General features: G+C 45.7%; 1 protein-coding gene across 50 annotated transcripts in view; it reads right to left on the reverse strand.

Annotated features, from left to right (window-relative positions):
- The window catches only part of SORBS1 (sorbin and SH3 domain containing 1), a 263566-nt gene that overhangs the window by 127258 nt on the left and 110721 nt on the right, over positions 1-25587 (reverse strand). For all 50 annotated transcript variants that reach the window (XM_066239033.1, XM_066239014.1, XM_066239024.1 and 47 more), the window contains one exon: positions 5355-5409. In XM_066239033.1, coding sequence (XP_066095130.1) covers positions 5355-5364 — 10 coding nt within the window. In that variant the 5' untranslated portion in view covers positions 5365-5409. The remainder of the gene's footprint in view (positions 1-5354; positions 5410-25587) is intronic.

Below are 25587 nucleotides of genomic sequence, written 5' to 3' on the forward strand. Positions count from 1 at the left end.
CTGGGGACGCGCAGGCTTTCTCAGACTGGGAAGGGACCCCCCACCCCGCCCAGGGAGGGCACGGTGGGAGAACTCAGAACTCTGTGCAGCCGGAACCAGGAGAGAAGGTGAAAGCTGTAGGCGGCATGGAATATGTGGTGGGTGCTGCAAACTCCAGCCTTCTTGCTGTGGCTTCGTTTCTGGCACTTCTTAAAAATCTGCTTAACTCCCTCAAAGTAGGATCTCCTTGCCTGACAAAGGCTTATCTACCCATTCAAAGGCCAGCTCCAATGCATCCTGTGCCTGCAGAGTGACAGCTGTCAGACCTCCGAAACCTCAGCTCGGACACTTTTCTTCACCGCACCACGCCCAGCTGTCATCACAACCGTGCTGCCCCTGCCTAGACACTGCCCTGCGCCCTACCAGCCCACTGTCCCCAGTTGAGGTCCTTGTGCTATGATTGTCCCAGAGGACAAGACTTCCTGACCGTCTCCCTGCCTCCATTCTGTCCCTGCTTGGCCCCAATCTACATTAGAAAGCACCTTCTAGACCAGGCATGGCCAACATTCGGCCCGCGGGCCGTAATGAGTTTATGCGGCCCACGATTAAATTTTTAATATTCTCCGCTACTTTAAAATCTCAGCTACTCAGAAGCGGAAGCATCTTTGATTATTGGAAATCGAGATATTTAAGAAGATAGTGATACACAGAAAAGAATTCCGCATGTGAATTAAGTTAACTCTAATCTAGGGTTAACTTCCAATAATTGGTCGAATGGATTCGTGATACTTTATTTTATTTTATTTATTTATTTATTTTTTTTTAATTTTTTTTTTTTCTGAAGCTGGAAACTGGGGAGAGACAGTCAGACAGACTCCCGCATGCGCCCGACCGGGATCCACCCGGCACGCCCACCAGGGGCGATGCTCTGCCCACCAGGGGGCGATGCTCTGCCCCTCCGGGGCGTCGCGACCAGAGCCACTCCAGCGCCTGGGGCAGAGGCCAAGGGGCCATCCCCAGCACCCAGGCGTGATACTTTATTTTAAAAAAAAAAATTCCATTAGAAAGATTTACAACTTCTGTACTCGTTTGTACTCGATATGAACTGTTTGACGTTTAGTGGCGATGTAAAACCCACATTCTTTTAGGCAGAGTTTGCCAATGCACAACTAAGGTCAAACAATTCGTTATTTTTGTGGTCAAGTGTGCTGAATCAAGTGGCATTGTAGCATAGACGATAGCTGCAGTTGAAAACGTGTCTGGGCTGTTCGATTGATTACAATACAGTTTGGATATTTATATGGTATGTAATTATATTTTTATTAAAATATTGTATATTAAAATTTTTTTTCACTCACATTTATTCATAAACAAATTACATAATAAAATTTTGTTTACTTAAATGAATCGTTTTTGTATTTAACATTTTTTAATTTTAATATTTCGTAGGGCCCCAGAAAAATGTTTTCTTTCTAATCTGGCCCATGGGCAAAAGCTGTTGGCCACGCCTATTCTAGACCCTGACCTAACCACAGCCCTGGGTTAAAAAGCCCCAGGGTACGTACGGGACAGATGAAAACCAACATACAATACAATATGGTTTCCTAAAGGCCCTCTACTTTATATACGCTGTATTTCACCTCTGTTTTAAAAGTAAAAATACTGGGTTATAGTCTGGGAATTCAACCATTTATTTTTATTATTTCTATGAAAAAAAATGTATTCCAAGTTCCCAAAAATGTACCAAAGATTGCTTGGAATATACTTTTTCAGGAAGTGGGATGAGCTGTATCTTGGCACACCTGGTTATATTTAAATTAATGAACTGAACTTCTTGATAATTAGAAGTAAACAAACAAGGCCCCCTGGCCCGCAGGCACCTGCAGACAAAGCCTGGGTGGCTCACCCTGGACGGAGGGTCTGCAGCGGCTGATGGTCTCTGTCTTCCCGCTGCACGTTCCTCCTCCCCCGCCTGACTCGCCCGCCTCCTCTCACAGCCCCTGAGCATGTCAGACACTTTTAGACTGTCGGCCTGGCTCCTCCAAGGCTCTTGGCTGAGAACGCCTTCTCCCCTCTCCTTACCTTCAGGAAGTCCTCTGCATCGTCAAAGCAAAGGTCACCCCTGTGTCGGCGGGGATCTGTCTCAGTCCTGCCCAGCCGCAGACACTGAGACCCTGGCTGCTCACCCTTGCCCCAACCAGAGTTGACGGAGGCAGGAAAGAGAAGACGGGTGGGGGGCAGACCTTGCCCCCCAGGAACATGTGACCAGAGTGCTTGAGTGGCTCCTAGCAGCCAAGAGCCAACCAATCATAACAGCCAGGGTTTTTTAAACATCTATGTGCCTGGATCTGAGGAGCCATACTAAGCATTCCATAATTAGCATCTCATTTTGTCCTTAAGATTCTGGAGCTATGCATTAGGAACTGCCATTTTATAAACAAACAAATTTGAGGCTCAGACAGGACTCCAGGCTCTAAGATCACTAAGCTCATCTTGGGATACATACTTTTTATTTTTAAAGTAAAAAAGCAGTGCATCTCTCAGATATATTCTATGTAAAATGGTTTATCTATACATGTATAAACCAGATACGTTCTACGTTACATATATTCAATAGAACATATCTGGTTGAGATATATTCCATTTCCCCAAATGCTGGCACTAAAGCCCTGGCCCAAAGCCCAGTAGCTCATTTGTCTGAGACAAGGCCACCCTAACCTAGTCCCTTAACAATCAGTCTCCCTGACACAAAGCGCCCTGAGAGGCCACCATGGATGCTCCCAGATGCAGACATGAGCAGGGCCACTGTCCCTCCCACCGGTAGCCTGGACCTCCCGACACTGGCCATACAGACTCTGTCCTGTTACTGCCTTTCATCCACCTATGGATGACATCCAGTTGTCCCAGATCCAAAGTCTCCCTTGCAGCCCCATTACTGGGATAGACGAAAGGAAGGTGTTGGCAATAAGGCCAGAAACCCAAGTAAAAGGAACACCGCTGGTTCTGTCACCCCATCTGTCCTTCGACTCCCCTCGCCCGTGCATCTGCCCTAGCTCCTCTTGGCCGTCCTCCTTCTAGGACTGCAGACTTTGCTTCGCGTCTCCCCACGCCGGCATCTGGGCAGCCTCTGAGCATCCACCAGGTCCAGGCTTGTGTCTTTCCTTTCCTTTCTTCTCCTTTCAATTTAACACAGTTAACTTGAAGAAATTTTTAAAAATATATCCACCCCCTTAGACTCAAACTCAGCAGCACAGCCTGCTGATGTCCAAAATCCTGACTTTGCCCCAGCTCCGCTACACACTAACCAGGGATCCCATATTACTAACCCCTCAGCACCTCAGTTTCCCCATCTATAGAATGGGAGCAGTGAGCCACGCCCACCTTTGTGGGTTTGCCAGGAGAATGAAAGGAGATAACAAAGGTGAAGCGCCCCCCTCGGTGACTGGCAGCCCAGTCCTGAACTGCAATAAAAAGGAGGCATCCTCTCGTGTGCTCTGTCCATGAGGTTAAAACAAATGTTTTCTACACAGCTGCTTTCCTCCTAATGATCACTTTAATAGTGGCATAATATTCCATCAAGTAAAATATGCAGATCCCCACCTTCACATGGGCGATGCTTTTCTCTCCTTCAAATTAAGACATACATTCCCCAAGAGAGGGATTATCAGGTCAGAGGGTCCAGACTTTCTGGACTCTGGCTACGAATGCCTCCTTCTAGCCTTCTAGCACCACACCCGAGGGGGGAAGCTGGGCAGGAGTCCCACCGGCACTTCCACACCCTCGCCCTCCTGCCCGCCCCTCCCTTCCTACTTCCTCTGCCCTTATTTGTGCCAGAAGTAAGTAGCAAGGCCAGTTTAGACTAATTCTGATATTAGAAGAACAAAAACACTGGGTTGCAGAGCAAAAGTTCTTAAAAAATGACAACAAGGCCCTGGCCGGTTGGCTCAGCGGTAGAGCGTCGGCCTAGCGTGCAGAGGACCTGGGTTCGATTCCCGGCCAGGGCACACAGGAGAAGCGCCCATTTGCTTCTCCACCCCTCCGCCACACTTTCCTCTCTCTCTCTTCCCCTCCCGCAGCCGAGGCTCCATTGGAGCAAAGATGGCCCGGGCGCTGGGGATGGCTCTGTGGCTTCTGCCTCAGGAGCTAGAGTGGCTCTGGTCGCAACATGGCGACCCCCAGGATGGGCAGAGCATCGCCCCCTGGTGGGCAAAGCGTCGCCCCATGGTGGGCGTGCCGGGTGGATCCCGGTCGGGCGCATGCCGGAGTCTGTCTGACTGTCTCTCCCTGTTTCCAGCTTCAGAAAAGATGAAAAAAAAATGACAACAAAAACAAAATATGAGTTACAAAGCAGGAGCTAGCGGCAGTACCCGAGTCCACCCGGGGGGAGAGGGTGCAGCCTCTTGACGCTCGGCAAAAGCACGGACAGACGGCATCAGGGACAAGCGAGGTCCCTCTCCTTGCAAAGGGGAAACCGGAGCAGAGAGCCGGGGACAGAGCACTGGCCCAGCCCTGGACACAGCACTCAGTGCTTGAGAAGCACTGCCTCACCAAATCCTCACACAACCCCAACTAGCTGGTGCTTTCTGGAATCCATCTACAGAGGAGAATGCAGAGCAGAGTCTGCCTTGGGCCCAAGGTCACACAGGGACTACCTGAGGAAGCCAGTGGTGGCCCTGAGCTGTTCCACCCAGGAACAGCTGGCCTGCACCTCCAGATGGAAGTCTCGGCCTCAAGTTCTGGGCTGGACACCTGACAGCTCCTGGCTGCACAAGGAGCAGGGACGTGTTCCCTTCTCCGTCCTCCCAGCCCCTGCCTTCCACCCAGCTCTACATTAAACACTCAAAACTGGTCATTCGTTTGGGTCTTGATTTTTACTGCCGCAGTCACAGCAAAAGGGGTGGGTGAGCAAGCCGCTCCGCCAGGCTGGACGGAGGCCACACAGATGAGCTCGCACCTGGGGCAGGAGGGTCAATCTGTTCGCTTTCACTGCACTCACTCGGATTAAGAAATGCCCCTGACGTGTACACATGTCAACATTTATCAAACCGTGGACTTAAAATATCCGCAGTTTACTCTATGCCAATTGTATCTCAATAAAGCTGTTAAAAATAGAGCGAAAGGAAGCTGTTACAAAGACCAGGGCATGTGCGCATAAAGTGTACAGCATAGTTCCTGTCACATGGTAGATAATACATCCTTAATAATGGATGTGATGACAGTGATGATGACGATTTGTGACAAAGCTTTGGCACTTACCCAGGTCTCAAAAATCAAAAAATGAAATGTAGTTGGGACCTTCATGTGAATGGGAAATTTGGGTGAACTGCCCAGTTTTTGTAGATTTGTCCAGAAGTAAAGGGTTTTAAATGACTTACCAGAGCTCATGGTGGTGACGGGACAAGTCTGCGGCAGGTGGGGCTCGGAACCGCTCTGCAGAGAAACAAACACCACACAATGGGATCAATGAATGGCAGGTTCAGGGAAATCCCTGTGGCTCACAGGAGAAATGAAAACAACATATACACTTATGTGCATACAGCTTGATAAACAGAACAGAAGCAGGAGCCAGCCCGGCCGGGCGTCCGGTCCCTGGCGCTGCGTACCAGCGTGACCGCGGCACAGCACTAAGCCCTCTGGCCTCGCTTGCGTTCCAGTCCTCCCCATGGGCTCCTCCAGCTCCAACGTTCAGTTAAGACTCTCAAGGCGGCCCTGGCCGGTTGGCTCAGCGGTAGAGCGTCGGCCTGGCGTGCGGGGGACCCGGGTTCGATTCCCAGCCAGGGCACATAGGAGAAGCGCCCATTTGCTTCTCCACTCCCCCTCCTTCCTCTCTGTCTCTCTCTTCCCCTCCCGCAGCCAAGGCTCCATTGGAGCAAAGATGGCCCGGGCGCTGGGGATGGCTCCTTGGCCTCTGCCCCAGGCGCTAGAGTGGCTCTGGTCGTGGCAGAGAGATGCCCCGGAGGGGCAGAGCGTCGCCCCCTGGTGGGTGTGCCGGGTGGATCCCGGTCGGGCGCATGTGGGAGACTGTCTGACTATCTCTCCCCGTTTCCAGCTTCAGAAAAGTACAAAAAAAAAAAAAAAAAAAGACTCTCAAGGTGCATGAGTGTGCACGGGTCAAGGAGAGGGTGAACAAAAGAACCACATTTTAAAAGAAAGGTAAAATCACAATATTATTGGAGGTTAATAATAATAATAATAGCAGCAGCAATAAGTATCACTTATTAGGCACAGGGAAATGTTCTAGATGCTTCAATCGATCCTCCCCAGCAACCTACAAGATAAGCACTGATATTGTACTCGGTCATACAGCTGAGGAAACCGAGGCACAGAGAGGTGAGCGGAGCTTGCCTACCATTGTGGCGGAGTTGCTGCTGGACCCCAGACAGCCCGACTGGCGAGCCCAGGCTCTCAGGCACTGCACTCAGCACTGATATCCCAATGGAGGACTCTTCCATTTGGCATGCTCTCATCCCCAAGCCCCAGCAACCACTGATCTGCCTTCTTCTTTTCTAGAATTTTATAGAAATGGTTTCACAGTGTATGTAACTGTCTGTACCTAGCTTCTCTCGCTTAACATAACACAACTTAGCATTTGGCCACATATATATGGGTTTATCTCTGGACTTTGTTCTGTTCCATTCATCTGTCTTTATCCAATAACTCATTGTCTTGATTACTCTAGCTTTGTAGTAAGCCTTGAAATCAGGTGGTGTGAGTCTTCCAATTTTGTTTTCTCAAAATTGTTTGGCTCTTCTAGGTCCTCTGTATTTTCATATAAAGTTTAGAGTCATTTTGTCAACTTCTAGCAAAAAACAAAAATAAAACAAAAGCCTGATGGAATTTTGATTGTGATCATGTTGAATCTACAGATAAATCTATTGGTAAAGTTAACATTTTAACAATGCTGAATTTTCCAATTCATGAGAACAGACGATCTCTCCCTTCATCGGGTCTTCTTGAACTTCTCAGCAGTGTTTTGTGGTGCTCCAAGCACTAAGGTGTAGGTGAACAGTCTGAAAAGCAAGTGTTCAGAAGATGTGGAACCTTGCTACCTAAAGTGTGGGCCGCAGCTGGGAGCTTATTAAAAATGGAGAAACTCAGGCTCTACACCAACTGGATCAGAATCTGCATTTTAAAAAGACCCCCAGATGGCTCCTTGGCCTCTGCCCCAGGCGCTACAGTGGCTCTGGTCGTGGCAGAGCGACTCCCCAGAGGGGCAGAGCATCGCCCCCTGGTGGGCAGAGCGTTGCCCCTGGTGGGCGTGCCGTGTGGATCCCGATCGGGCGCATGCAGGAGTCTGTTTGGCTGTCTCTCCCTGTTTCCGGCTTCAGAAAGATACAAAATAAATAAATAAATAAATAAATAAATAAATACCCCCAGCTGGTCCCTATGTATACTTTAAAGCAATGATGGAAATCAACTCCCGGGTTCAGAAATCCTGTAACAAGAAGGCCAAGGTGTGGTCTGAGGGTCTAAACAAGGAGACATGCTTCAGTTTCCTTTTCACCATGTGCACTTGCTTCCTCTCTGGGTGGTGGCCGTGCTCAATGTCCTTGGGACTGACCGAGGAGAATGCTCCGGGCAACAAGGAAAGCATTCTAAATCCTTCGCAGCCCAAATCAGCAGTAACTTTGCCTCTGTCACTGTCAGTGCACCTGAGACTATCTGCGACCTTCAACAGCCCCCTCAGATCATTCCCTAAATAGTGGAAACATCTGGTCTCTCAGTCAAGAAACACAACCTTCTGTGCTGTGTATGCCCAATGGTTTCCAATCCTGGTTTTATAATACATCAGTTTGCTTCCCAGGACCAAAAGGGCTGTTGTGATAGCATCCAAACATTTTTATTTTAAAAATAATTTCAGTAATCAATTTATTATGTTAAGGTGTTATTTATTCAACTTTCAAAGCATTATTGAAGAAATGGTATTGATTCAACCATGGAGCTATATTAACAGAAAGTACTTTTTTCCCTTAACAGTCTTTTCTACCTTTATCTATCTGCATAAATAGCATTTACATAGTTGTAACCATGTCTGGACAGTTTTGTGTTCTAACTATTAAATTATATATTTTATTAACATTTCCTGGATTTTTAGTCATTATAACCAGCATTTTAATGGCTGTATCTCATAGCAATACTCCATAATTCATTTACCAATTCCCTGTATATAGTTTAGTTTAATTCATCTTAATTTTACAAATAAGCACATGGCACAACCACACTCTTAGGCAGATGAAGAGATGAATATAAATGTCCTGTGAGCCATACATACACAAAGAATGTCTCGTCTCATACCTGACGAGTAATCACTGTCATGTGTGGGTAGCCCCTTCCACATTTCATATTTCTCAATATACACACTAGTGATTTCTAAGTGTCAGCCCCTCTTACTTACAAACTAATCTAAAGTATATATCAGAAGTAACATGCAAATACATCCATTACTTCGCCACAAATGCCCAACCACAGGTGATGGCAGCTGCAACACTCCCTGGGAGGCCCCTCCCTGTGCCAGGTGTTAACCAAGTGGAAGGACAAAGGGCCCAGGGGGTAGGACACTGTTTTGATATCTTAAGAACTAGTACAACAGTAGTAGGTGACAATGACAATGCATAGTTGAGTCCCAGCTCTGCACATAAAGACAGGCAGTTGGTTCTGCTGCATGCTGTTACTTGGTGATTGATTGACTCTGCAGCAGGTGACACAAAGTAGCAGTGGACAGTTTAAAATAAAAACTGCAGCAAGAATGGCAGTGGCAGCTGTGCCAAGGGTGGCAGCCAGGGTCTAGTCTTGGCCAGTGGTGGCAACAGCAGTGACATCGTATCCAGACTATTCCAGGGCCTGATTTTGGCTATGATTCTAGCCAACTCAGCCTCCTTGAATTCCTGCCCCTGTTCCGAGTGCCGTTCTCCAGCCTCCCATCAACTCAGAACTACCCAAGATCTTGCCAATAAATCCTTTTTTGGTGTGAGCTAACCAGAGGCGGTTTCTGGTCGTTTGCAACCCAAGAATCTTGACCAGCAAAGATGAAGGGGAGGAGGGAGTCCCCATGGTTTCCCTGGGAGAGGAGAATCTCCATCCTGCTCTCCAGCAGGAAGGCCAGGCAGATTCGAGGAGCATGTGGCTCAGCAAATGGTTTTGTCAGCGAGGATGTATCCAGGAAGCTGCCACAAACTGAGCCTGACCAGAACAACGCCAAGAGCTGTCTGAAAGTCGTAATCCAGTCCCTGCTGTTTATTTGGACATACTGCAAGGTATTACAATCATATGTAGAATGTGAGAGTTCATTTTACATAAAAACCTCACATTGAATATTTATTTAAAATCTAAGCTCTAAAGAGCTTGATTTGGTTGAGAGCATGACGGCACCTTGTTGGAATTTCTCCCACGTGTCCCCTCCAAAGTAGGCAGGCACCTTTGGGTAAAAGCCAAAGAGAGGAACAGTGCCATCTAGTGGCAAAACCAGACAGCTATTACTCCAATGGGGTGCAGAAATTTACAGTGTCACAGCTTGGGTGGGCGAGTGCAGGTCAAGCCACCATTCCACCCCTTGCGCTGTGGGACCTACCGTACTTGGTCAAAGCACTGCAGCATCAACACAGACATTCCGCCAGAAGAACAAGATGTGAAGTAGCCAGACTTGTTAAGAAAGCATCTGGATAATTAATAGTTCTGCATGGTCCCTCCCTAACTCCATGACCCTATAATTCTGAGATGACATAGAATGAATAATTACTAAAAAAAAAAAAAAAAGTTACTGTTTCCAGCTGAAATAGAATCCAATAACTAAATATGGGTTTTCTGTTGAGGAAGGAAAGAAGGACCTTATATGAGTGGTTCAGGTATATATGACTCGGGAGGAATTGAGTTTCCCTTTAGAATTGCATTCAAGGTCCAGCAAAGGTTCTTAGAAAAGAATGAGCCTTTGGTTGACTTCTCAACATAGCATGCTCTAGCTTCTCCTAGGCACTGCGGTGTTTTGCCTCCATTGAGCCATCCCAGACACAAACAAACGTTCTAAGTTTCTGAAGTAGAGATACTAAGTCATCCTCAGGACCAAGCATAGTGGGTGCTCAACCATGAATTTCGCCCTTGTCTCTATTTAGCCTTCAGAACCTAACTTTAGAGCAGGGGTCCCCAAACTGTGGCCCCCTGAGGCCATTTATCTGGCCCCCACCGCACTTCCAGAAGGGGCACCTCTTTCATTGGTGGTCAGTGAGAGGAGCATAGTCCCCATTGAAATACTGGTCAGTTTGTTGATTTAAATGTACTTGTTCTTTATTTTAAATATTATATTTGTTCCCGTTTTGTTTTTTTACTTTAAAATAAGATATGTGCAGTGTGCATAGCGATTTGTTCATAGTTTTTTTTATAGTCCAGCCCTCCAATGGTCTGAGTGACAGTGAACTGGCCCCCTGTGTAAAAAGTTTGGGGACCCCTGCTTTAGAGTCTTATCTTCAAGATAACAAGACCCTCTTTACTCCACTGTAGCTGCTTAAAAGGAAGCTAGCCCATCGTTCTGACCAAACCCTGGTTATACTCTAGCTTTGAAATCCAATCTGGGACTTGATATATTTGTAGTTACTTCCAATGGCTCGAAAAGAATAGGGACAGCTCACAAAGCCTTACTCCTTTGCTGATCCACCAGCAAAGCCATGCTTCTCCAACTTTTCAACGGCTCACCCTCTTCTCAATCTCTATTAATGTCATTTCTCTTCAAATGCACGCTCCACATTATCTGAGAGGGGGCGGAGGCTTGTCAGAAAGGTGGAAAGGATAAACAGAGTCACTAACACTTCCGTTCAAGGAGAGGAAGTTAGGCTAAACTCAACCACGCCATTAACTCCAGTCTGGAATCCCATAACACGGCCGGGGGCTCAGAACACAACCAACACGAGATTCCTGTGACAAGATCGATGCTTCTGGAGAGGGCACAATAGGAAAACACATCAGAAAGGCCATCCCCCACATCCTCCCATTTCCTCCTGGAGTCCCTTCAAGATAGCTTCCTTTCTAACCAATTATCTGAAAAGGCCTTCAGAGAGGTTTCCAGTGCACACACGGCCAGGCCCAATGAAGTCTGCTCAGACCAGGCCCTCACTGACCTTTCCACCGAATGGAAGACAGTGAACTCTTCCCTCCTCCCACAAACACACTGGTCCTGATTCCTAAGCGTCACTGTGGACCGTCTTACCCTGGGCAGTGGGTATCCTCCCTCTAGAGAAGGGTCTCTGTGGCTCCTCAAGGGGTGTAAGAGCTAGAGGGCCCTGAGCTGGTCGTCATTCCTTTCCAACTCTCCAACCCCGTGAAGAATTCATCTGGACTATTAGAACCAGAAGACCGATGCAGGTTACAGAGCCCATTTTCATGGTTTTCTGCAAAACTATGGAGGGAGGTCCAATGAGCCCCTACAGGCCACAGTGCTGGCGCCCCCCCCCCTACTCCCCACCTTTCACTTCAACCAGGACAGCTGTGCTTTTTTACTAGTTTCATTCATTTATACTTGTTAAAGCTTGGCTCTGAGCTTTCCTAGGTTCTGTGGCTTAAAAAAAAAAGTTTGTAAACCAGAAATATAATTTCCTCCTTATGATTTGGGTGCAAAATCAGATTCAGAAAAATGTTTCCCGGCCCTGGCTGGCTGGCTGGTTCAATAGATAGAGCGTTTGGCCTGGCACGCGGAAGTGCCAGGTTTGATCCCCAGTCAGGGCACATGTGAGAAGTGACCATCGGCTTCTCTTCCCCTCCCACAGCCAGTAAGTAGCTCAACTGGTTCGAGCATCAGCCCTGGGCGCTGAGGATAGCTCAGCTGGCCCAAGTGTCAGGCTCAGGCGCTGATGATAGCTTGGTTGATTCGAGCACCAGCCCCAAACAGGGGTTGCCGGGTGGATCCCAGTCAGGGTGCATATAGAAGTCTATTTCCCCTCTTCTCAATTAAAAAATTTCCCTTTGTCTTTGTTTTATACTTCTTCTATTAAGCCTACTTTCCTATCCCTCGTCTAACTAACCTTCTCAGGGTACCAACAGCCACTTGGCAATAGACTCTGAATTCCAGATGTCAATCAGCCCTTCCCAGCTCACAGACGACACTGTCATTTCCCCTTTAGAACCTTTCGACATTGCCCCATAATTCCACGACGCAAAGTCCTGACAATCAACTACCAGAATTGGCAAAGGCCACTACAAACCTCCCCCCTTCCCTCCCAGTCTCTGCTCCTCCAATCAGGCCTCTTTACAAAGCCCCCAACAGTGAGCACCTTCAGTCAAGGCAGGGTCTTGCTTATCTCTGTCCCAACAGAGTACGCACAGAGTACGCACCCAAGTAATATTGGTGGAGTGAATATCTGCCCCTCGCACATGTCTGAGTGCACTGCTTTCTCCTCTTTCCCTTGCCACCCCCTCCGCCAACACCCGATAAGCTCCCTAGTTTTGTCATCTCTTCCATCTTTATGATGCATGTGTTCCGGCCACCTCTGCTTTTCCATCCACACACTCACCGTTCTATTCCGTCACCTCATTCCTAGACAATTACAGCAGCCCAATCAGGCTCACAATTACCCTTATAGTCCATGTGCTGCCACATTCTGACTTCAGCAGTGAAAGAGTTCCCGAGTCAGACTTCAACGGGAAAAAGTATCTGTTGGGTCCCAATGAGCTCAGGAGTGTGTGTGTGGGGGGGTGTTGGCTGGGCAGAAGTTCCCAGGAGAGAATAATGTACCTAAAACACAGATCCGATGATAACATTCAAAGCATTTCTTCAGCACTTACTACGTACCCAGCACCATGCGTGGCCCAGAGGACACGAACATGAATCAGACACACCTGCTGTCTTTGAGGTGACAGAGAGTTACAGGGTGACAGAGATAGCCCATTTAACATAATATGATGGGCCACCCTTCTGCTAGCAACCTGAGCTAAGTGTGACGGGAGCCCAAAAAGAAAAGGAATGAATTCTGAACGGGAGAAGGAATCAAGGAATGAATAAACACTACAATTTTTAAATGTTCCGTGATATGCCTTCTAAAATCACCTCAAATGTCACACTTTAGGAAACGAGTCTAAAACATCAAGTCTGAATTCTTTAACATGTCATAAAACCCTGTGAGATGAGTAAGTTCCGATTCCTTTTCCAGACTCGTTTCCCCCACATCCTCCAGAAGCCCTAGACTCCACAGGCACCGTATCTGTCATTCCTACTGAACCCTAACAAGAGCTCCCCTTTCTAAGACTTTCATCTCACTGTTACTTTCCACTGATGCCCTTCCTCTCACCAACCCAAACTTCAGGGCTACTCCCCCTGCAAAAACTAAAGGTTTGTATTTTGGTTTAGTTTTGTTTTTTAATCCCTATTAAAATTCACGATAGGCCCTGGCCTACTGGCTCAGTGGTAGAGCATCAGCCTGGCATGTGGATGTCCCAGGTTCGATTCCCGGCCAGGGCACACAGGAGAAGCACCCATCTGCTTCTCCACCCTTTCCCCTTTCCTTTCTCTCTCTCTCTCTCTCTCTTTCTCTCTCTCTCTCTTCTCCTCCCATAGCCAAGGCTCCACTGGAGCAAAGTTGGCCCAGACGTTGAGGATGGCTCCACTAGAATGAATGGCTCTGGGTGCAATGGAGTAACGTCCCAGATGAGCAGAGCATCGTCCCCTAGTGGGCATGCCAGGTGGATTCCGGTTAGGCGCATGGGGGAGTCTGTCTCTGCCTCCCTGCTTTTCACTTCAGAAAACTACAAAAAAAAAAAAATTCGCGATAATAGGAAACTCATTTTAATAAAAACCTATTTATAATCATAGGAATTAGAAATGCCATGCCCAAGTCCCACTAGAAGCATCACATTCTCATCCCAGGTCTGTGACAGAGAGAGGGGGCAGACCCGGGGCTAAAAAGTTACCTACGGTACCGTGAAATCTGCAAACACATTTTACTTTTATACCTGAAGAGAGTGTTTAAATCAACATACAAAGTTGATTCTGCCAATAACATTGCCTATGACCAAAACTCGGCTCCAAAATAGCTTCAAGTCTTTAGAGTGTGGTATTATGTGCACTTCAGACAATAGAATATATAATCATATATTATTTATATATTATAATGCATGGTTTACAGCAAACATGAGGGCTAATATTCTTATTTTACAGTGTACTCATACTTATTGCAAGGAAAAAAATTAAAAGGGCATGAAGAAATAATTCCCAGAGGAAAAAAAGGCAAACAATAAACATCTATGAGAAAATATTTGCTTAATCTGATTAGTTAAAAAAAAAGATTCAAATAGTGACTAACCATTTTTTCCACTTCTTAAATTAGTCCACAAATTAAAAATAACATTAACACTCAGTGTGGACAAACGCAATGCAGGGAGCATGTAGATTACCACTGTTTTCAGCATGACGCATCAGGGCCTACGCACCTCACACTTTTGTGCTGTAGGAGAATCTCGCCCAAAGAAAGAACCCCAAATGAGGATAAAGCTATGCAGACAGAGATGGGTTTTTTTTGTTGTTTTGCTTTTTGTTTTTTTGGTTTTTTTGTATTTTTCTGAAGCTGGAAACGGGGAGAGACAGTCAGATAGATGCTCTGCCCCTCCGGGGCGTCGTTCTGCCGCGACCAGAGCCACTCTAGCACCTGGGGCAGAGGCCAAGGAGCCATCCCCAGCGCCCGGGCCATCTTTGCTCCAATGGAGCCTTGGTTGCGGGAGGGGAAGAGAGAGAGAGGAAGGAGGAGGGGGGTGGAGAAGCAAATGGGCGCTTCTCCTATGTGCCCTGGCCGGGAATCGAACCCAGGTCCCCCACACACCAGGCCGACGCTCTACCGCTGAGCCAACCGGCCAGGGCCTGTGTGGACTGTTGAAGAGTTATAAAAATAATGGTTATATGGACGACACAACATGGGAAAAGACTTCTAATCATAATACTAAGTGAATAAAACAAAGTATAGGCCTATGTGACATTTGTGATTATAACTATGTAAAAAACAAAACCTATGCATATATTTGACAGGAAATATACCCAAATTCTAGTAATAATACGGTGACATGGACTTATAGGTAATTATTTTTTTATTTTATTTATTCATTTTAGAGATAAGGGGGGGGAGGAGCAGGAAGCATCAACTTCCATATGTGCCTTGACCAGACAAGCCCAGGGTTTTGAACCAGCGACCTCAGTGTTCTAGGTCAACGCTTTATCCACTGCACCACCACAGGTCAGGCCTACAGGTAATTTTATTTCATTCATATTTTCTAAACTGTTTATAAGGTAGTTATAATACATTTCTTTTTTAATGAAAGATAATTTATTTTAGCTCATATCTGGCATCTGACATGCAATTACATAATCTTTAGACCTTCCAAGAGAAAATTCTAGAAGCTTAAAAAATGCCATTAACAACCTTGTCCATTAGGACGCGGTGGCCCTGCATGATGCAACCTCCCACAGAACTAAATGGCAAATACCCCAAATGTGGGATTCCAACAAGAGTCGCCAGAGATTGCTTTTCTTTAATGAAGCCAAACTACTCCCATTTAGTGTCTTATGAGGACAGAGGGGGGCAATAAAGCGACTAGAGTGTTCAGCCAGATTTCCTAAAGAAGCAATTGCACCAAAAGGTTTTCGTCTTAAAATAGTCAGCAGAGGCTGCCAGGTGACAATGCACACAGCACCCCAATGCTCCCTAGGCGGGCTCCCTGCCAATCCCTGCTCCTAACCAAGCTCCATGGCATTCCAGGGCCCTAGCGCCTTCTCAAACTCTTTATATGTACAACTCCGGGCACACAAAGTTTCTTAAACATGCATTGTTAACCAAGACAAGTCTTAAATACAAAAACTGGCCCATTTGTGTTTCCCAAATATGGCTGTGTCTACAGAGCCAAAACAGAGCTGTCCAATTGCAGCATCCAGTACAGCTGGAACCCTCCACTTAGGCAATCTAGATAATTCCAACAAGGGCAGATTCCCAAACCCATCAGATAAAAGTAAAACATCTCCGCTCTGTTTAAATGGTAAACACATAACCTCAAAGGAATCAAGGCAAGCCCTGGATACTGATGATGCCTTTCTTCTGAAGCGGCCACTATGTAACATCGACCTGGAGAGAAAGCATGAATTGAAAGCCTTTTGAATTCTCAAGAGAGTCAAAATTGAGCCACAGGCTACCATATAGGCAAAGGAGACTAAGACGTTACTGTGTGTGGCTGAAAAAAAAAAATCTTCAAAATCTGAAAAGGGGTCTGTTAGAGCTTGAGAACGGGAAAGAAGGGTGGGTTTGATGGGGCAGGAGAGGTGTCCCCTCTTACAGACAATCCGTAGTTCAGCTTTTCTCTTAAACCACAAGATTCCTTAGGCGGCGTATTTACCACATGCTATATAGCACACAGACATCTGCAGTGCAGGCCCACACCATGCTCGGGAATGAGGGAACACAAGTTCCATTCAGCAGAAGGACTTAAATACCTCCATTCATAATACTGGCTTATTCAGGAATTGTTTTCTTTAAGAAGTTTTGAAGTTTTGCTGAAAGTGTACTAACCTAGCAAAAAGCCAACATGAAACACTGAAAACATTATCTTCTCTAAGAGAACCTCTCTTCTTGGTGGGATTTATTTAATAACTGGGGTGGAACACACGCAGACAGGCCAAGAATCAATAACCCCTGAACCTGGGCCTCTGCTGAGGCCCGTATATAGTGGTACCTAACCGTAACAAACATGGCGCCCGACTTCCACCGCACAGCAAATTATATTACCTTAGCCACTGTTCTCTAGTCTCTTAATTTTATCTTGCACTGATTTTAGACAATTTTTTAATATACCAGGTAAAAAAAAGGTACATCCAAGATTTGAGAATACAGTGCAAATTTCTGAAATAGGTTTTCTTTCAAGTAATCTAAAACCACTAAAACAGTATAGTGCAAAGCTCATAGCAAACATTCAATAAAAATCTATTTAAAAATACCTATGTTGTCTTAGACCAGACTACCTGGAAATAGGTGGGTATCTATTATACATTTATAGACTAATAATTAAAAATTTTGTATATATGCCTATATATCCAACTACATCAATAATCACTTTGAATGTCAATGGTCAAATGCACCAATTAAAAGACATTGTTAGAGCCCTGGTCAACAAACCACAGCTCACGAGCCACATGCGGCTCTTTGGCCCCTTGAGTGTGGCTCTTCCACAAAATACCACATGCGGGCACTACCTTTGGCTCTCAAAAGAAATTTCAATCGTACTGTTGATATTTGGCTCTGTTGACTAATGAGTTTGCCGACCACTGGGTTAGAGCATCATCCCAATATGCCAAGGTTGTTGGTTTGATCCTGGGCATATACAAGAATTAACCAATGAGTACATAAATAAGTGGAACAAATTGACCTCTCTCTCTCTCTCCTCTTCACCTCCCCCCCCCTCGCTAAAAATCAATAATAGACCACAAGACACTGTAAGAGTAAATCAAAAAACAAGACCCAACTGTATGTCCTCTACAGGAGGAAATCTGCTTTAACTATGAAGACACATATGATGAAAAATAAGTGGACGGGTAAAAATACATCATGCTAACAGTTGGTATATGTGCTCAGTGGCTTGAGAAAACAAACAGACAAAAACACGGTCGGAAGAACTGGGTTTGAATCCAAACTCTACCAGAGCCGTGAGCTCCTTCTCAAACTGTTTCTACGTATGACTCCGGGCACACAGTTTCATTCTGGCCAAGGCTGTGCCAATTGGGCAACCCCTTCATTCCCCAGCCTCAAAGTCTACTTACCTATAGAAGGGAATTAATACTATCGAAATTAAGGCGTTTCTAAGATTAAATTTAAAAATATATATTAAACATTATAAATTGTATTATAAAAGGAAAGTATTCTAGTTAAGAAGGTGCCGGCCTATAGACTGGTGAATATAATCACCATGCACATTATTGTGAGGCTGACAGTACCAACATTTGCTTGTACAAAAGTCAGGTTTTACTAACTGAAGCAGCATCTAAGGAGCCAAGACATCCATCTCTGGCTCTGCCTTCTATGCAGAGTCAGGCAACGAAGGACACTCTGGATAAAGGTATCAGGGAGGACCCTTGAGGACATTATGCTCAGAGAAGTAAACTAAAAAGTATATGATTTGACTTACATGAAGTAGCTAGAACAGTTAAGCTCTAAGACAGAAAGTAGAATGGTTGCCAAGAGCTGGGGAGAGGGGAGAATGGGGAGTTATTGTGTAATGGACATCGAGTTTCTGTTTGGCAAGATAAGAAGAGTTCTAGAGATGGATGGTGGTGGTGGTTACACAAATGTGAATATACTTAATACCACTGAACTGTGTGTTAGAAAGTTTAAGATGTTAAATTTTATGTTATATATGTTTTACCACAGTAAAAATTAAAGAGAGAGACTGACTTCAGAGTTACTATCTCTTCAAGGTCAAGTCTCAAGGAACCAAACCATTCCTAGTGACACCTGTTGACGGTACATGCATTCTGTGCAAGACCCTGTGCCCATAAATCTGTACAACTCCATGTAAGATTTCTATATCCATTGTGCAAATGGAGAAACTGAGCCTCGATTAAAGTAAACAAACTGGTTGAAGAGTCTTGCAGAAGCAAGCAGGGAAGTGGGGACACAGACCTCGGCACGGCTCCCAAACTCTGCAACGTGGCCTCAGCCCCAGAGGCATGAGATAGTCCCTGCCTGAAACAAGAACTCTGCTGCAAAGGTTATTCAGAGAATATACAGGCCTAAAAAGGAGACACAGATCATTTCAGGGGGCATTTTTATCCAGCTATGGTAATGACGTAATCCAATTTATCAACCAAGGTAAGAACGTGGTGCCTGCCCTCAGAGAGCCTGCATTCCAGCTGGGGAGAGAAGCCCAGCGGCCTGGAAACCTTGATGAATCACTACAGACAGCACGGAGGAGTGGCTCAGACTGCCCGCCACTGCAGGGATATACCCGCTGGAGAATGCCAAGCTTAAGACCTACCTGCAAAAGACCTGGGGACATGCAGATAAAAACAGCTTTTTCTGAATGCTGAAAATACTCCTGTAGATTTTATTATATTAACTTCTATAAAGAGTGCTCCTTGGAGAAGGTTAAATTGAAGAAGCTCACGCCTGGCATTGTCTAGCAGCCTTCAGGAAGCAATGACGCCCATCAACACCCCCTCATCCACAAACACCTTTAAAACTGTGTATTTGAACTCTAGAATAAATGTAACTGAATTTCAGTTGCTTCTCAAACATTTACTAGAAGGAGGATCTGAGGTTGGTCAGTTAACCTTGCCAAGCCTTGGTTTCCTCATCTATAAAGTGGGAATAATGACAGCCACCCATTGCAGTGTTATGGTGCTCATTAAATCAGGCCAAGGTAGAACGTGCTCAATAAACCGTAGCTGCCGTCAACGTGATCAGAACAGCAACAACCTCGGAGGGTGAGGCGCAAAGCCATTCATCCTCAGCTGGTTTTTCTGACTAGCTGCAGATGTTCTTTCTCAGTGACAGTGAGACTCCTCTCTTCAAGCCATTTAAAAGAACAGCCTCTGCTCTCCTCTCAAGAGCTTAAGACACCGACTTCCTCTCTCTCCTGAAGTTACATAGCGTGTCTTTCCTCAACAGCACAATCCGCTCTGTAACCCAACTTCCCAGAAGAAGCAAAGAAATTAGTTTACTCTTTCTCCAAACAGTCAACTCTCGTGGTTGTTACTAGCCAGGTGTCACTTGAGTTACGTCTAGAACTTACTGTCTTCCATATCTTTGGGCATTTTTAAAAAGACTTTATTTATTGATTTTACAGAAGAGGGGGGCAGAGCGAGAAGTATCAACTCACAGTTGCTTCACTTTAGTTGTTCGCTGGTTGCTTGTTGTATGTGCCTTGACCGGGCAAGCCCAGGGTTTCAAACCGGCGACCTCAGCATTCCAGGTCGTTGCTCTCGATCCACTGTGTTACCACAGGCCAGGTGTCTTTGGCTATTAACAAACTATTCACCTGAGTTTCCAAGATGGTTTCCACAAAGGTAGTGCTTGGTACACAGCAAAAACAAGACCCAAGTCCAGTTCAACTGGTGGAAAGGATTTGTTTTGGAGAGTATATGGAAGTAACACTGTGGGCAGAGGCCACAAAATGGCCCTGAATGCAGGCAAGGCACTTGTGCTTACCTGTCAGGCCACAAAACCCAAGAGTTCTTTAGAAGTTTCCTGATTTGAGATGAATCAGCCTGAGGCCTGCAGGATGAACTACAGGGGTGGGGGCACCAGGCAGGTGGAGCAGTGAGCAGAGGCCAGGCCAGCAGAGAGGGCACTGATGTCTAGTGACTTTTTTTTTTTTTTTTTGTATTTTTCTGAAGCTGGAAACGGGGAGAGACAGTCAGACAGACTTCCGCATGTGCCCGACTGGGATCCACCCGGCACGCCCACCAGGGGGCGACGCTCTGCCCACCAGGGGGCGATGCTGTGCCCCTCCGGAGCGTCGCTCTGTTGCGACCAGAGCCACTCTAGCGCCTGGGGCAGAGGCCAAGAAGCCATCCCCAGCGCCCGGGCCATCTTTGCTCCAATGGAGCCTTGGCTGCGGGAGGGGAAGAGAGAGACAGAGAGGAAGGAGAGGGGGAGGGGTGGAGAAGCAGATGGGCGCCTCTCCTGTGTGCCCTGGCCGGGAATCGAACCCAGGACTTCTGCACGCCAGGCCGACGCTCTACCACTGAGCCAACCGGCCAGGGCCTATGTCTAATGACTTTTATCAGAGCTCCCACCCCCACTTGCCAAAAATACTTCCCTCAGCCACATATAGCCACCTCTACCCAGGAAAGAAGCTCCCAGAAAACTTGTGTTGCCCATGTGACTGCGAAAAGCTCCACAGCAGCCTTGATTACAGCAACCACAGGTGATAATTTCTACATTTGTCTTGGCGTACTTATTTGCAGCAAAAACTGCTACTCAGAGAGAATTTGATTTTCTAAGCTTACTGCTGAAATCTCATTCTGGCGCTTTTGCCCACAGCGAATCTTCTTTTCTGCCCAATTGCCTTGGTGGCTGACAACATAAAATTATCAGAATATAAAAGGTGTCAAAAATTCCTTCAAACTCAAAGAAGCTACAATAGCAACCACTAAATCAGAAAAAAATGATGACAGAGTCAGGGATGTTTAAAATCATTTTCAAACTGATGTTACAAAGAACATTTCTCAACACAAAATGACCTCGTCTTCACGGTTCAATTTATATAAATATAGCATAAGACACTGGAAGAAAAGAACTATGTATTCAATTAAAGTTTTTATAGGAGGGGTGACAAGATAATGACACCGAGGCCCTGATTAAGAGAATATTAAATCCCTCACACACAACTCTATTAGCAAGAGTTCTAGGTGTTTAGGCAGGGACTTTACTGCTGCAAATCTCAGTCCCCCATGTGCAAAACAGGGATTGAAACAGCACTACCTTCCCTGTTGTGAGGAACAATGGCCCGAGCATTTACCCAGGCACACAGTGCTTGGCACACAGTTAAGAAAGAACTCAATAAACAGTCATGTACTGACATAATTGGTTTATTTCCCATTTGTCTGGTTCTAATTCTAAAAATGAGGAGAATCAGAGGCGAGTGGAAGTGCTGGTTAATAAGAGGCTCTAATTAGTCACTATTTCACTATAACAACAGTTTACTGGGATTATGCTTGAAGGAGGCAGGGCACTGCCAGAAATGAAAGCTTTTTGCCTGGGGCAGAATAAACACAAAACTTGTGGTGACTCCACCCAGTATGGGAGCATTTGTACAGAACTTTGCAGATTACAGAACAGCAGTGCCCTTGGCTGTCTGCAGAACTGGTTGGAAAGAGAGAGAGAGAGACAGACAGAGGTAAACAGAGACAAAGAGATGGAGAAAGAGACAGAGAGAGAAACAGAAATGCAACATGCTATGTTCTAATTTTTAATTTTTTTTTTTTGACAGAGACAGAGTCAGAGAGAGGGACATATAGGGACAGACAGACAGGAAGGGAGAGAGATGAGAAGCATCAGTTCTTCATTGTGGCACCTTAGATGTTCATTGATTGCTTTCTTATATGTGCCTGGATAGGGGGCTATAGGAGAGTGAGTGACCCCTTCTTTAAGCCAGCAACCTTTGGGCTCAAGCCAGTGACCATGGGGTCGTGTCTATGATCCCACATTCAAGCCTGAGATCCCACGCACAAGCTGGTGAGCCCAAGCTCAAGCCAGAGGAGCCTGCGCTCAAGCTGGCGACCCCCAGGTTTTGTGCTTAGGTGCTCTGCGTCCCAGTCCGACGCTCTATCCACTGGGAGCCACTGCCTGGTCAGGTTGCTGTGTCTAATTCTTTATGAAAGTTTCAGGTGACCAGAGAACTCAGATCATCATTGTAAAGCCAGAAGGCACGGCCAGGGCCAGCATCAGAGCAGCCCAGCCCATGCAGGTTCCCATTGGATTCGGACAGATGGTAAAGAAACCATGGAGCCAAAAACTGGTGGGCCATAGTCTTTAATCTAGCTTGCACCCGGCGGGCAAGTAAAAATACACACTGGGCTCCAAAACCCCAGTCACATTCAGTGCTCACAAAGCTACTGATTTATCCGAGTTTCCTAGAATCAAAGGTTTCTAGCTCAACAGCCTTATTCTCCTCAGTTCCCCATTTCCTTCCTTATCCCAGATACAAACTCTGTACAAACTGGCATCTCACTCAGTACTCCGCCATCTTGGCTGCTTTTCCTGGCCTTCTCCACGTGGCCTCCTCCCGCTGCTGGCTCTATTCTCTCTGCTCTCTCATGCTAACCTCAGGAACCAAGAGAGCAAACTCCTGCTCCGTTCCCATTTTATAGTGTAGAAATCCAAACCCTTAATCCAATATACATAATGGGGAAGTCTCTAATACAAAATCACTTCTATGAGGCATGATAGGATTGTACCACCTCACGCCATAAAAGGGTGGGACAGGCTTAATCCCAAAACCAAGCCTCAGGCTACAACAATTCTCAACACACATTAATATCACCTGGGCAATGGCCTCTTTAACAAAGTGAGCATAATACATTTTATCTGCCCAACAATCATAGAATTTCAGGGCCAGAAAAAAACCCCACAATTTCTAAATGTTATAAGCCTTGAAGTCCTGACACTGAGGAGAGAAAACGCCACATCCAGGCATACATCCTCCCAGAAACAGGAAGAACCCCCACCCTGCCACGCCCTCCAACAGGACAGGGGGAAAGCCAATCAGCAGCAGAGGTTACAACGACCACGCCTTCGGTCCTGCTGTGCCTCCTAGGAGCTAAGCTCCCTGAAGGCCGGCCTTTGTGATAGTATGCATTTGTAAGTCACAAGGTCAATATTATTTGAAATGGCTTTTAAAATTTTTGTTGTGACATTCTCTTCTGTTTAAAAAGCAACAGAAGCCTGACCTGTGGTGGCGCAGTGGATAAAGCGTCGACCTGGAAATGCTGAGGTCGCCGGTTCGAAACCCTGGGCTTGCCTGGTCAAGGCACATATGGGAGTTGATGCTTCCAGCTCCTCCCCCCTGTCTCTCTCTCTCCTCTCTCTCTTCTCTCTAAAAATGAATAAACTAAAAAAAAAAAAAAAAAAAAAAAAAAAAAAAGGCAACAGAAGCCTGACATGTGGTGGCGCAGTGTATAAAGCGTCGACCTGGAAATGCTGAGGTCGCCGGTTCGAAACCCTGGGCTTGCCTGGTCAAGGCACATATGGGAGTTGATGCTTCCAGCTCCTCTCCACTGTCTCTCTCTCTCTCTCCCTCTCTCTCTCCTCTCTAAAATGAATAAATAAAATAAAAAATTAAAAAGCAACAGAAAATTAAAATCTAAGGTCTCATAACATTTATAGTAAGTGCAAATATCTCTAAGACTAATTTCTAAAGTCTTATATACAATTACAAATTTGTAGAATAAATGGATTTCTCCTTTTTTAAAAAATAATTCATTAAGGCAAATCTACCATCAGTGCCTTTTGGGTGCTTCTGAACTCCATTCCATAAAAGTTCACTAACTGTGAGGCATTGAATTGTGGGTCTTCTCATTGTTTAAATTTATAGTTAGGTCTTACATATCTGGAAATCAAGCCATCAAAAATTCTAACAGGGCAGAAGATTGCAGAGATGGGGGAAAGAATAAAGGTTCCATACAACAATCTCTCCTGTCCTTTAAGCATGCTACAAAAACCCTTCATAAAATGTAACTTTAGAACTCTTGGGTGAGTTCCCAATCTTCTTAAAGGAAGGTTTGATGTTTGTGGAGTCTGGTGAATATATTACACTTCTAGATGACATCCAGTTTAAGAAGCTTATAATTATAGACTTTCTTCCTATCTGTTTAATAATAAAAATGCAAAAAAAAATAAGTTTTTCTCCTGTAAAAATGTAAAGTCTGAGTAAATACACTAGGTTACAAAGGAGAAAAAACTAAAATATAAGCTTAACACTCTAAAAATAGAAATGAAAGATACTTTAACTCTCAGCATGGTAACGAAGCATTTCAAATTCCCATCTGCTAATATCACAGCTCTAATAACTAACCGGCAAATTTAAATGCAGAGAATCAGGTGCAGTGGGGCCTTGGGTGGCACAAAATCCAGGATGACTATGCAAAGTTGGTCAAGAGGCTCTGCTACATTGTCAAGTCCAACCAGTGAACAGGGACAGAAAATCCCAGTGACTCTAAGTTACATATATGTGTGATTGAAATACTCACATTCCTACTTCACTGCTGGTAACAGCACGGTTCAAAGAGAAGGGCGGGAGCGGCGGCAGGCTCGGGAACGTGCCCTAGACGCTGACCAGAGGAGAGCTGGCTGGAAAGGCCCTTTCTTGAAGTCACCCGGCAGTCAGTCAGTCAGCCTTTACTCACTGAACACGGACAAGCAGCCGTGTCCCTCCAATGGGGTGCCAGGCGGGGAAACCCTTCCCGGGCCGCTCAGCTCAGCTCCCTCATTAAATTCAGAGTGAAACCAGCTGCCGGGAAGGCAGAGGGTGACCCAGCCATGGCTCTGGAAATTCCTAGCAAGGAAAATAAATGGAGTGGCTGGGTCATGGGAGCTCATAGATCACAGCGCCAGGAGGGAGATTTCAGGCAATTAATTGTAAAGATACAGAAATCATCCTTAAGAGTGTTGCTCTGCTCTTGGCTGGGAATAAACCGTGGATCTCCCTAGGATGTGTCGGGGCCACATTCCAGTCCCCTCGGCCCCTCTGCACTCAGGGTGGGAGAGCAGATGGAGGGAGATACAGGCAGAAGGGCAAGGAGTCCCCAAAGACCAGCAGCCACGTGTGAATGAAGAATAGATCGATGTTTCCCAACCCAAACAACATTTCAACTGGAAAAATAAAGGTCAACTCTACTAGAATTATTAAAATTTATTGATAGAAACATAAAATTCTTCACTAAACAGAGGTTAAAACGTTTTATTTAAATCTTATTTCATTCATTTCTTCTGTCCCCGAAATCCACACAAATGACATGACAAAATTATATTTAAATGTAGATGTTACCTGAAATCATTTTTAAAGTCAAAGAAATTTTGAGATAATCACAGTGCTTGTTTTTCTCATGCCCTGGTTTCTTCCCCTTACAGATATACTGCAACATAGAGGACATCAAGACAC

The sequence above is a fragment of the Saccopteryx bilineata genome, chromosome 7, assembly GCF_036850765.1.
Source record: "Saccopteryx bilineata isolate mSacBil1 chromosome 7, mSacBil1_pri_phased_curated, whole genome shotgun sequence".
NCBI lineage: Eukaryota > Metazoa > Chordata > Mammalia > Chiroptera > Emballonuridae > Saccopteryx > Saccopteryx bilineata.